At 42.7% G+C, this 13,690-nt stretch overlaps 1 protein-coding gene across 3 annotated transcripts in view; it reads right to left on the bottom strand.

Moving 5' to 3' along the window:
• HDX (highly divergent homeobox) overlaps nt 1-13,690 on the bottom strand; it is a 124,208-nt gene that overhangs the window by 87,245 nt on the left and 23,273 nt on the right. For all 3 annotated transcript variants that reach the window (XR_012647263.1, XR_012647262.1, XM_075007603.1), the window contains exon 3: nt 11,409-12,533. Coding sequence is in view for 1 of the 3 variants with exons in the window: in XM_075007603.1 (XP_074863704.1) it covers nt 11,409-12,533 (1,125 nt within the window). In the remaining 2 variants the exon portion in view is untranslated. The remainder of the gene's footprint in view (nt 1-11,408; nt 12,534-13,690) is intronic.

The following is a 13,690-nucleotide window of genomic DNA, read 5'->3' on the forward strand; positions in this document are numbered from 1 at the left end:
GTGTCAGATCACATGTCAAAAAAAAGCTTTTTTTCTTCCTACATCCAGATCCCTTCAAATGACCCTCCAAAAGAAAAATAAAGCCAAGACATTGAAAAACCATTACCAAAACATGCTTTACATATTAAAAGCTTGTGCGCACATAAAAGCAAACTATGTCATAAATATTCACAGAAGATTCTCTTAATGGGATACCACCCTTGCTCTTGGGCAAGAAGCCAGCTTCTCTTGATAGTTTTCTCATTATGAAATTATTGACATCAAGAAACTATGTGGGGAAAGGGTCAGAGATGTAAATGGTTACTGGCTTGTTGAGATGTTATACTATAAAAATGATGTATGTGATTCTGAAGGCTGACTGAATGGTCAGAGCTGTAAACATATGCTTTTTTGGTTTCAGTATTAAAAATAAATCAGTTTAAATCTAGATCCGAGACACAGACAAAAAATGTATATAAGAAAATAATCAAGGCATAATAATCAAATTTACTGTACAGGTTAAAACACCCAAATCCAGCTCTCTCTCATCCGGCAACACCAGTCGCCCAGCAGGACCATGGATCTTGCAGGACCAGAGAGTCCTGAGGCTGGGAAGAGGAGGGGCCAGCTAGGTCAGCAATAGGAGCACAAGGCACAGCAACCAAAGCTAGTCTGTTGGCAGGGTGTGGGTAGCGGGGTAGCAGCAGCAGGGAGCAGTAACCCACACTGGTAAACTGGTAGCCCAGGCTTGCAGTGGCTCATCCCCAGCCTGGGCAGGAAGCCACGGCTAGGGCTGCATGCAATGCCACTGCCCCAGGAAGCCACAGCTAGGACTGGGCAGGAAGCTGCGGCCCAAAGAAGCTGCAACTGGGTAGGGGTGGCTGAGGCCAGGAGCCAGCAGGTGGAATGCCAGCAGAGGGGACAGGGGGGAGGCAGAATTGACCACCCCTGGTCTGGCAAAATCCCTGGTCTGAGACCACTCACATACTGAGTGCTGGACCCAGGAAGCTGAACTGGTACTGCAAAAGGAAATTCAAGTGGTAAACATTCTAGAAGCCCCAGCTGAAAACGCATCAGGCTGCTTGTGACTCAGGAACTTCTTGCTGCCAAACAGTAGAAGGCATAGGATTGCATTTGCTTGGGATCCCCTGGATTGGGTAGCTATATACTTCTTTCAAAGAGTGTCATGTCAGGTCTCTATTGAAAGCCTCTCACTCTGATAATCATTGAAAAGTGTATGTACAGTAATATGTATGGAGTTACGCACATATGCTGAAAACTGTGTCCTTGAGAGATACATGACAGCTCACCAGAAGGTGATAAACTCATTCTGTTCAGACAAAAGTAAGTGTCTCATCTTTCTAAGAGAACTGTGTGTGTCTTACTGTGTTCAAAACACACTTTTACTGTATCGCCAGCTAATCAAGATTGCTAAATATATGAGAGAGCACGTGTCAAGACTGTTCCCCAATCTGGTATGTTGAGTGCAGAAGGTGGGAGCTTGCAAAACTTAAGTACCTTGCCACTGAAGGCTTCTGCTAAAAAAACCCCACACCATTCCCCAAGGTCACAGATTCCCTAACCTGTGTGACATGCTGTCACCACCCAAGTGCAAAAACCACTTCTGAGAACACAGGAACAGATATTTGGGACGTATCTCTATGAGGTAATGCCAAACTCTTAACCCTCCCCTCAGAAGAGAGCTTGAAAACAAACTGCAGTTTCTTAATAGCTAACATTTCAATTTCAGGCACATGCACACAGAACTCCCTGCCTTCCTGGACACAGGAATCAGATCGTAGCCTTAAAAAGGTGATTTTCATTAATAAAACAAAGGAGACATATTTGGTATAAATACTTGGTTGCTAGGTGTTACAGAGTAACTGAAAAAGGTAGATTAAAGCACAGAAAACTGCTTGCCTGGGATTCAGTTTAAAAGTTACAGTGTATGGGATAGGGAGGCGCATAAAAAAAACGACATCTCACAAAGCAAACACCCAAATTAAAGAAAATAACCTGATGACATTTGATTAAATATTCCCTTTCTACTCCTATCTGTTGTCTCAAGCTTATCAATGTGTAGTACCCAGAGGCACTGAGACCTCATCTGGGGTGAGTAAACTCTCTGCTCTACAGCCTGGGTTCAGAGCCAGCTGGCCTTTAGCTCATGTGGTAGAGTGCAGGGTTTTAGACCCTCTACTTGCAGGTTCTGTCCTTGGGGCCAGCAACCCAGGTCTACTGCTGTTACAAATGGAAATTCCATGCCTGGTTCAGGGGTTAATCTCTCTCTCACCTCATCTCTGCTCACACAAGACTGCAGCAGGCAGATCACTGCTTCAATTCAAAAATCCCACTCTCTTTTCATTGGCTAGCCTGGCTCCCCTCCAACATTTCCTGGAGTTTCTAAAGGACCTACTGCCTTTGGGGTTAACCCTTACAGCCAACTTAACTGAATGGCTCAGATGTTTAGAAAAGTATAGTACATATCATCCCCACTCTTCACACCATATAATTTATAAGAAGAAAAACTGGAAACTTCCTGCTATGTATATGACTAAGAATTAGTCAAAAATTAGTTTGGTACATCAGAAGAACGTAAGAGACAATAATATTCACCAAGGGAGTACACCCACAGTGGGCTTGCTTCATGACCAAAATATCACAAGCCTGGCTGTAATATACTGGAAGGATTTTGGGTATTTGCTTCTATGACACACCTACCAGATTTACCCAGCATTGCTTGAGTCCTGAATTAAGTTCAATTTAAAAAAACGAAAAATCTATTTTTTTTCAAAAGCCACTGTGCTATTTTATAAAGTTTTTATTTTGGATTTCTTTAAAAAAGGGATTGTTCACAATTTTTTTAGTCTTTTTTTTTTCCAAATGTGAATTCCATTAAGTGTATTTTTCTCTTCATCCCTAAAAACACTTACCATTCACTATGGTGTTTGTTTTTTTTTTAAAAAAAGGGCTATTGTCAATTACTGGACAGCGATAGAATGATATTTTCAAACCTTAAGTATCAATTGAGCAGTGCCAAAACTGAGCGCTACTCCAAATATCTCCATTTTATCTCTTTTTTGTGACGTTTATTGAGAAGCAATCCTGTTTCGGGTTCATCCAATTTTTCTGCCTTATCTTGGTTCAGTCTATTTCATAATTCACTCAGTTATGTCAATTTTGTGGACCGCACTTGATTTGATAAATTCTCTTTTCTGTTTGGTTTTATTAGAACAATCCCACTTACTTGCTTTCTCTGTAAACAAATCCAAGCATTATGTATAAGCAGTACCATGTCCTAACTTAATAGGGTGGACTGATTTAAATAAAGGCAATTTGAATCACCCAAACAATGTCTTTGATTTAAATTGTTACCAAAAAAGCTAAGACTCACTGAATTTAGAGTGCACTTTATTCTGAACTAAGTGCATTGAACTCATGGTCACTTCTGTTTTATGAGGAAAAAAAGTATAGAATGAAGTTCCCCAGAACAAGCTGAGTTATGCTGAAGTAAAATAGAAAACAGACTTATGGTATCACCATTATGGCCTGTGGCCATGATGTTCCAAAATAAGAGATATGTATTAGGTAATATAAAAGTAAGAAAATGACACTCAGTGGCAACTAGCAACTCTAGATTTTTCTTACTGCAGCTTTCTGTATTGTATGCTTGAGTGATAAATTTTAAACCTACTTAACTAAGGCCAGAGCTCCACTAAGAGGTAAAAATTCAATTTTAGATACATAAATTCAGTGACTAGAATTGCGTAGCTAGAGCTGATGTATCCACACAGCGGGAAGTCAATGGGAGAGTACCAGGGTCAATGGTGACACCATGACAGTTTAATTTAGCGCAACTCCACTAAGTGCGCTAAATCAAACCCAGGAATATTGACCACCCGTGGGTCGATCTTCCCCTAAGCGTAGACGTACCCTAATTCAACATTCCATAAGGATTAGCTAAACTAAACTTTTCCTAGAAATATCCAACACAGCAAACAGCTTGGGAAGTTACCTGTCAAATCATACTTACAATGAAAGATGCTGAGGGAATCTTGAAGAATGATGCATTGCAAAAAGAATTATTTAATTACTAACCAACTGATCCATTCAGCCACATCCACACTTTCAGCCACATCATTCTTCCCAATAAGCAACTTCCCCTAGGATATTTCATTCTTGCAACTGGGCCCTGAACTCCTTCTTGCACTGCTTACATTGACGCATTGTTCTTTTTTACCCAGGGAATGAATTTCTTCAAAATATTCCCAGAGAGGGTCTCTCTTACACCCAAAAGCCATGACAGTTTGTGTGTGTCAAAAAAGTGTGTGAGACAATAAGACGATGTGCATGCACTGAATAACGTCTTCCCTTTTTCTTTACACCACATTGTTCCTTTTTGTGTTACCTCCATCCTTTCCTACACATTGCGTGTCTTTAAGACAAGGTCTTAACTAACAACTCTCCCATTCTTAGCCAACGTCCACCACCACATGAGCACAGGACAAAAGCAATCTTAGCCAACTCGTGTCTTTCTTTTGACATGTTACTTCTTAGTTTGCTGAGAAAAAGACACTGAAGGCCAAGAACTTTCAAGAAGCAAAAGCTAGTAGTTAGGCTGGACAGAATAAAGACATTAATTCATTTTTATGAGACTAAGTATACACGTAGTATGTTTGTAATGAAATTTAACTGTAACAGTTTTAAATGAGAAATTTGGTGTTTTATTTATTTTTTTAAAAAAAAATCTGTTTTTTCTTTCTTTACTTCAGGAAAAAAAACAAACAATTTTTATACCCCCCTGCGTCTACTGAGTAACTGGTAAAATGTGGCATACTGTTCCTTATGAACAAAGAAGCTCAGAATTCTGAAAGCATCCTGACTGAGGGACTAGGCACTCCAGGAAGACACTCAGGCTATGTCTACACTATAGCGATATTTCAAAAGAAGTTCTTCTGTAAGATCTCTTCCAAAAGAGCTTCTTTCAAAAGAGTGACTCCACACACTAAAAAGCAGAGCAAAAAAGTAATCTGTTCTTTTGAAAAAGAGCATCCACACAGCTCCTGCTCTTTCGAAAGAGCAGGCCAGGGATCAAAAATAAAATAAAATAAAATAAAATCAGGCTCTGTGAGGACTGCTCTTTTGAAAAAAAAGTGCCTGCAGAGCATCTACACACGTTTTCTTTCAAAAGAAGCTTTTGATGAAGCTTTCTGATGAAGCGGGTTTTTGCCCACGAAAGCTTATGCTCCCAAATATCTGTTAGTCTATAAGGTGCCACAAGACTTCTTGTTGTTCAGAGCTACAGACTAACACGGCTACCTCTCTGATACTTTCGAAATAAGGCATCCTTCCTGAAATGGGAGTGGAAGAGTGCATTCGAAGGGTGAGCCCATGTTCTTTTGATTTAATTTCAAAAGAATGCTTTGTGTGTGTAAACGCTCTGCTGGATATTCAAAAAAGCCCCTTCTTTCAAAAAATATTTCAAAAGAACTTGCTAGTGTAGACACAGCCTCAGAGATTGAAGTGTGTATCATTAACCTGCAAAGACAGAGCAGAGCCTATGAAGCCTGGTAGGAAGTGCTTGGGCTTGCAGAGGCTGGTGGTGTTGGAGAACTGACCCGCTGCAGGCATCAACGAGTCTTCCTCATATAAAGGGTGGGGCTATTGAAGTATCTTATGACCCTGTGTTCCCCCAGGAATGGCCATAGTGATCAGCTCCCAAAAACCAGCAGATCCTCGAAGATCTCATGGGATCCACACAGCAACCGTACCAATATCCCCACCATGGACACATTTTCTGCAGAACCAGGATGTCATGAGCTCCTGCCCCACCCAGATCTACCATCTTTAGGATGATTTCACAGCAAACAGGCAACCTCCAAGTAAATTGCTATTGACAGGGTCTGTATTAACTTAATCGCAAAATTTTTGCAAGACTTTTTCCCCCCATGCCTTTTCCTGACTTGCACGTATTTTCAAACAGCTATTCTCACTGATGTTGCCCTGTAGGTTACCAGCTCAAATCAAGGCAGCTGGCTAATTAGCTCCAATGCTAACAGAAATCAAAGGAGGATTGAAAGGTACTGTATCAATTCACTTGTCTGTTATGAGAGTTCCATGAAATGTTAGTTAGTTGTCTTCACTTATCTGTAACGTTGAGTTACATCTTTTTATCTAGGGTTGATTCAAACTGCAGAGACAAAAAAAATGTATTGGTGTATAGATGAGAATTTATTTACTGTGTGAAAACTAATGAACGAGCAGTAACAGAGAGTCTATATACTATCAAAACACAGACCACAGCCATACCAGAACAGACTCAATATTTAAAGGCACAGAGAACCAAAAACAGTAATCAAGGAGGACAAAATCAGAAAAAAATTATCAAGTTGAGCAAATCAGAGAGTGGAGGGGTAGAAGCGGGGCTGGGGGGGATGGCGTCAAGAATTACATTAAGCCAAGTATGCAAACGAGCCCCTATAGTGACTCAGAAAATTCCCATCCTGGTTCAAACTGCATGTTAATGTGCCAAAATTTGACTATAAAAGACAGCTCAGCTGCCTTCCTTTCAATAGTGGTGCAAAAATTTGTCTTCAGTAACACACAAACTCTTGTCTTCAGTAACACACAAAGTCATTAACAGAATGGCCCACTCCATTAAAATGGTTAGTCAACAAGTTAACATCAAAGCATAGGTCATTATGTTCAATAAGGGAAAAATCTACAAACTGTATTTAATCAAAGGAAAGATTCATGTTGCAATGGGAGATTGCCAAACTGCCTTCCGGGGGAAAGCAGTTATGAGAATCCAATATCTCTGGACTGACGGATTCTGACAGGGGAACCCAAAACGATTGAACAGAGGTCACTAAAAAAAAAAAAAGCACCCCATTCATAGGCTGGTTTGCAGGCAGTTATCTTACGCCCACTCCACTCTTCTCTCCATATTTACTTCAGGAGGACACTGTGCCCAGCTACTGTATTACTGGCCCAACTCCACCTTGTTAGTTCTCAGCATAACTCAAGAGAGAAGTAGGCAGGGAAAGGACAGGAGCATGAGGAGGGGGAGGGCTGTCATTCCAAGTCCCATATCTCCTCAGGATAGCTATAGCCATCAAAGCGATTTTCGTTAATCTTGAGATAAGACACATGGAGAACTACAAATATGGGGCCTTTGGTATGGGAGGTATGGGGGTCAGGGCCTGGGACAACTCCCCCACTCCACATCAGGCACTGCCCTGCCTCTTCCAAAAGTTGGCGTAAATACAGAGGCAAAAGTGGCCCATTTCTTAGGCCCACTGAACAAGATGCATCTTGTTCTCATCCCTCTAACCTTAGAATCAAAAGAGAATGAAAAGGAAACCCTAACAAGGAAGTAGGCTTGAGTTTTAATAGTTTAACTGTATGTTTAAAAAAGGAAATCTAACAAATGTAGTAAATCTGTTCAAGTTATAAATATCTGGAGATTCTGATCTGTATTATACTTTATCTTACCCTACTGCAGGCACCACCAGCTGACACAACTATATGAAATTTTCTTTATCTTCCAAATGTGAAACAAAAACACACAAGGTGGGAGAGGTAACGTTTTATATTAGGACCAACTTCTGTAGATGGGCAAGGTAAGGTTTTGAGCCACAGTGAATTTTTTTCAGATCTGGAAGAGGTGCATATTGATGTGAAACTGCGAGTATTTTCCCCAGACCTGAAAAAATTCATCTGTGGTTCAAAACCTTGTTTTGCTCACCCAACAGATTTTTGGTCTCAACAGAAGATATTACCTCACACACCTTGTCTCTCTGATAGCCATGCTGGTGCTAGGATATAAGTACATTGCACACAATAGGAAAAAGTCAGTTTTCATGTCAAAGTCTTCTTCCCTAGGAAAAGATAGATTCCTGGTGATATACTTTAGTAAAAATTATACCGAACCACTGGAAACTAGTACAAAGCAGTATTATTCAAACTAAAATAGAAAAAACTTCCTTTTCAGGAGCTAGAAAATCTTTTGAAATAGGCTGACGCTGTCAGAAGTCTTCAAGTAATATTAGGAAGAACTAACTTATTCACACAATAGATTCAATCAAGATTCCAGATTATAACAGAGGTGCATTGATAGGAAGGCAGGTTACAGGTTTGCTACAGTAAAAGCTCTCACATCTAGCACATCACCAATGGCAAGCTCAATAAACCAGGATTTCTGAACCACTAGAAAAGTCCAGTTTATTGTGTGGTCGGTGCAGGGCTGGCAGGAGCTTTGGAAGGCTTCTGGGGTGTGCTCTCTGTCAAGAGAGACTTGAGCGTAGGGTGCTGGATGCACGTTGGGGAAAACCACTTCTGACAGCCCCAAGTAGTTCTACAGGCACACTGTCTCCACCCTCTATCCCTGAGCACTAACTCCATAGCTCCCAGCCCACTGACCTTGACCCACAGCCAACAGATGCTGCGGAGGAGGGGTGGCACCCACAGATGAAGGCAGCATGTCTGCTTACATTAGACTGACCTGGCGGCACCTCCACCAGGCGCATCAGGGACAGGGAGCTGCTTGCAGATGCTGCCAAAGATGAACACCCCCCGCCCACGTACCTGGCACCTCAAGTCCCTCCTGTGCCCCAACTCTCTGTCAGACCTAAGCCCCTTCCCAGAGCCTGTGTTCTGAAGTGCCACTCCCATGCCCTTGCCCCTACCCCACATCTCCCACCACCCCTCCACAATCCAAACCCTTTCCTCTTGTTAACCAGCATTTTCAATTTACTGGAACCCTTCCTTCCCTGAGCATGCCCATTAATAGGGCTTTTACTGGAATTTCTAAAGTGAACAACAGCTGGCCTAAGCTTAACAAGTTAATGAAAAATTTTGACACCTCATTTCCCAAGGTTAATGACTAGTAGATGCTAAAAAGAATCTGCCTCCATGTTATGAACTAAACCAGGAATCAAAGAAAACAATAAAAGAAAAACAAAAAAAATGCATTTCTGTGTGTGAGTTTCAAGTTAGCACCTCAAGCTGTACAACCTGCACTCTTGCAGCTTTTAACAGCTGATGACTAAACAAAGGCTGTGGCCACACTTGGCCAAAACTTCAAAATGGCCATGCAAATAGCCATTTTGAAGATTACTAATGAGGCACTGAATTGAATATTCAGCACCTCATTAGTATTAGGATGCTTCCGGCCATGGTGCTTCAAAAGTGCTGCTTTCAAACACTCACAGCTCGGTGCAGCTACATGGGGATCCTTTCCGAAAGAACCCTGCACATTTCGAAATCCCTTTATTCCCCTCTGAATTTCCAGATTTCGAAATCCTCTTATTCCTCTCCCCTTTTGAAGCAAATATTCAATTCAGCGCCTCATTAGTAATCTTTGAAATGGCCATTTGCGTGGCCATTTTGAAGTTTTGGCCAAGTGTGGCCACAGCCAAAAATATATTTACAAGCTTTCCTTCATTTTCAAAAATTGGTTTATTCTTAAGTAAAGGCATATTCTTTACATAAAGAGCAAATTTGGATCCAAATGTTAACAAGTGCTGACTGGCCAGCTCTAGAGAGAAGAAAAGCTGTATCTACTAAGGGAGAGAAAGGCCAGGTAAGCACGGTATGCACAACCAAAATGATAAGGAGATTGACTAGGAAATGAAAACTTTTATCAGTGGATCACAAAGACTATCAACAGGGTTTCTGCTGGTGTTGAAATAATGGAAGTAGTAGTAAAGGACCTTCAAAACTTGTGACGACACCTGAAGTGTAATGCTCATGTTAGTACATTATAATGAAAAGTGACACTTATTTTGAAGAGTTCAACTACAGTAGTGAGAAATATTTAGGAGACATTGAAAGCTAGCACTTCCCAAAAGTTACCATTAGGAGATATCGATTGAACTCCTTTCAAGAAGGAGAGCAATCGATAACATGTCAGGAGATAATGCTCAAAACTATCCTTGTTGTGATTATCAAGAGCACCTTAACTCAGGCCGTGCATTGTGCTGGAAAGTTCTGCCAGTTCAAAACCAAATGTGATGCTTCCTGCAGTTTCTCTTCCTTCAACAAACGAATCCAGAATGGTCTGCAATGCTCCAGCCAGTACTGGACACAGATCTTTCTTCTGATGGCCCCTCAGAGCTACGGTCCCCTGTAGCTCTGCAGGCACACTGTCTCCCTCCCACAAACCTGAGCAATGACTCTACAGCGCCCCCCACCCCCCAAACCTGCACTCACATCCTTCCTTCTTCTTTTACTCCATAAGTATATTTTATGGGCATGAGATGCAATCCTGATCCTGGAAATGCTCTTGTTATCTCCCAGAATACAAGTGGTGGCTACTAAACTATAGAGCTGTGTCTACACATGCCCTCTTCAAAAAAAGGGGGCATGTTAATGAGGCACTTTGGAAGATGCTAATGAGGCACTACTTGGTTTTAGGAAGAAGGGGCTTTCAAAGTCAGGGGGGTCCTTTCGAAAGGCCCTGTCTACATGGGCAATGTGTGTTCTGAAAGCAGCATTTTTGAATCTCATGCGGCCACTATTATGCTAATGAGGCACTACATATTCATATCAGTGTCATTAGCACATTCTGAACTGCCTCATTAACATGCCCTCTCAGAATGAAAGATTCATGTTGTTGCATCTAGTGTCTGTCCACACCCTGAGTAGCTGGAAGGAGATCACAATACCCATCAAAAAACCAGAACACAAAAGAATGGGTGTGAGGCTGATGAGGCTTGGACGAAGGATGATCTGATGCTTACCATTTCTAACAATGAATCTAAAAACTTTCAAGGGACTTGTCTACACTACCACCCTCCTTCGAAGGAAGGATGGTAAGTAGGGTGTTGGGAGTTTACTGATGAAGTGCTGCGCTGCACTTCATTAAGCAAATTCCCGCCCCCCCCCGCCCCCAAGGCAACTTCGAAGTACCGGCTCGCGTCTAGCTGTGGCTCACCCGGCGGTACTTCAAAGTGCTGGGGCAACTTCGAAGTCCCTTTACTCTTCAAGGAGTACTTGGAGGAGTACTTGAGGAGTAACGGGACTTCAAAGTTGCTCTGGCACTTCGAAGTACTGGCATGTGAGCCATGGCTAGACATGAGCTAGTACTTGGAAGTTTAAAACTTCAAAGTTGCTGCGGGGGAGGGGAATTTGCTTAATGAAGCGCTGCATATGCAGCGCAGCACTTCATTAGTAAACTCCCAATATCCTACTTACCGTCCTTCCTTCGAAGGAGGGTGGTAGTGTAGACAAGCCCAAGGACAAGGCATGGTGCACTCAAAAAGGAGGGAGCAAATGATATGATTTGCCATAGATGTCAGACTCCGCTCACAGTATGTAGAAGAAAACCTGAAACAGTGCATCAGGATGTACTAGGGTATATTCTCAGCTTTCACAAAAGACCCTGCCTTGAAAATGCAACAGGCAACTTTTTTTTTTTTTTAAATTACCTGGTAGTTGTTTTGGTTTTGTGACAGCCTTAGTTGATTTGAAGATGTAAAATGAGGAGAAAAATTACTTCTTGATGTATTAGCACTACTATACAGTGTACTGGATGGTGTATGTAATGAGGTCCGTGGAGGCAAGCGGTAGTCTCTGTTATGATATAATACATTGTCAGGCAAGTCCCTGGCATTCACAATCTGTGAACTGCAGCTCACATTTCTTCCTGGTCCAGACAAAGCTGCGCTTTGGTTCTCTACTCGAAGGGAACTGCTATTTTCACAAAATCTTGAATAACTTTGTATTTGTGCTCCCATAGATGCCAACTCTTCTTCCCTAGCATATTCATCATCAGCATCTCCTGTTTCCATTGCAATGGACAGGCAACTGCCTTCAACTGAACAAGGCTTCTGCACTGTATTTCCTCCCATAATTCTTTGAGGTTGATCGGTAACTGCCAAGGAAAAAACTTCACGAATTTCCAAGTTTTGTGTGCTACAAGAAGGGTCTCGAACATTAGCTCTTTGTCCAGATGGGATGTGTGATACAAGGGCTGCATGTTCTGGTTTGTGTAACCTCTGATACCCCACTGGTTCAGCTTTACATGGCCTGTGGCATATTATTGGCTTCTGAGGTAACACCAACTCCGCAGTCTGGACTGATGAACCACCATAACTTTTCTTAGTGTGATTGTATATGGAGTTTGCAGAATTCAAGACACTTGTTTGTCTGGACAAAATAATAGTTTTTTCCCCAAGGAGCAGTGAAGCACTTTTACAATGTGGTGCTTGTCGTACTATGGGGATATGTTGCTGCTGAAATTCTGTACCATTTTTTCCAGGTGGTCTCTGAGTAGAATTTTTATGAATCTCTGTCATCGAAGCATTAGTCTGTTTTGTGGCTCCCTGCCTGTTGGATGAACTAGCTGGGCTATATATACCGGTTACTATTACATCGTTGTTAGAGGATGTCCAAGAAGACTGCTGGCTTTGGGATCGAGCAATGTTTACCACATTTCTGACTGCTACTTCTGGAGGCACAGGAGGGGTGGTAGGAACAGTCCCTGGTGGTGTGCCTCCAGATTCTGCAACATTCTTGCTGCTCATCTTTCTTCTTTTATTGCCAACCCAAGTCTGTAAATATAAAATATTGATATATAAAATGTTAGACAAAAGTCTGTTTAACTATTCAAATCCTCAATATTGCTAAAATTTGGCAAGTCTTTACAATTAAGATTTAAACTGTATTAAAAATGGATAACAAACAATAACAAAAATAGTCATGGCAGGAGGGGAAAAAGAGACCTCTACTGATCACACAAAAACAAAGTCATAGATGATGGGGATCCATATATCCCATTTCATACAAATGTCTGAAGTTCAGTGGAAGGCAGTTTTCCAGTTCTGGCCCACCACAAAAGAGAATATACACTCACCCCTCGCTATATGAGCGCAACTGGTTTCCAACTTTCTGCGCGTAGGTAGAAACTCGTAAGAGGGACACTAAATTCCCATTAAAATACATATAAAAGTCTCTGATTGGTTCCAAGTGCTCCTAATTTGGTGAAGGAGTGGCAGCCTATGGTGCTGCTTTTGAAAAGTAAGTGAACCTTGTGGGGGAGAGGGGAAGAGTTAAAGGCTGGGGGGCAGTGTGGGACCATGAGTGGAAGGGAGGGTTAAAAATCTGGTGGCGGGCTGGGTCCATGAGGCAGACCGGGGGGGGGGGGGGGGCATTAAGGCTGAAGTGGGTTGGATCCAGGGGGCAGACGATGGGGGTTAAGGCTGCTGCAGTTTGAGTCCATGGGGCAGGCTGGTGGCGGGGGGGTTCAGGCTGCAGCAAGTTGGGGCTGAGGTCTGGTGTGGGAGGGTTTGGGTGTGCAGGGCCAGCGGAGGGGGTTGTCAGGCTGCAGTAGTTTGGGTGTGCGGGGCTGGTATGGGTGGGGGTCAGGCTGCGGCAGGCAGGGTCTGCAGAGCCAGCGGGGCCGGGGCAGGCTGCAGTGGGTTGGGTGTGCAGGACTGGTGGCGGGGGTGGGATGTCAGATTGCAGCAGGTTGGGTGTGCAGGGCTGGCGGGAGGATCAGGCTGTGGTGGGTTGGGTGTGGGGGGCCAGTGGGTCGTTCAGACTGTGGTGGGTTGGGTGTGCGTGGCCAGCGGGGTTTCAGACTGTGGCAGGTTGGAGCCGTGGAAAGGTGGTAAGGCTCGTGTTAGTGGGGGGGAGTTCACTCGTCTAGTAAACAAAGGCAGGTATGTGTGTCCGTCGTTTTAGCGAGTACTCGTAAGTAAAGTACTCA

This window comes from Carettochelys insculpta, chromosome 13 (genome assembly GCF_033958435.1).
Source record: "Carettochelys insculpta isolate YL-2023 chromosome 13, ASM3395843v1, whole genome shotgun sequence".
In the NCBI taxonomy this organism is placed as follows: domain Eukaryota; kingdom Metazoa; phylum Chordata; order Testudines; family Carettochelyidae; genus Carettochelys; species Carettochelys insculpta.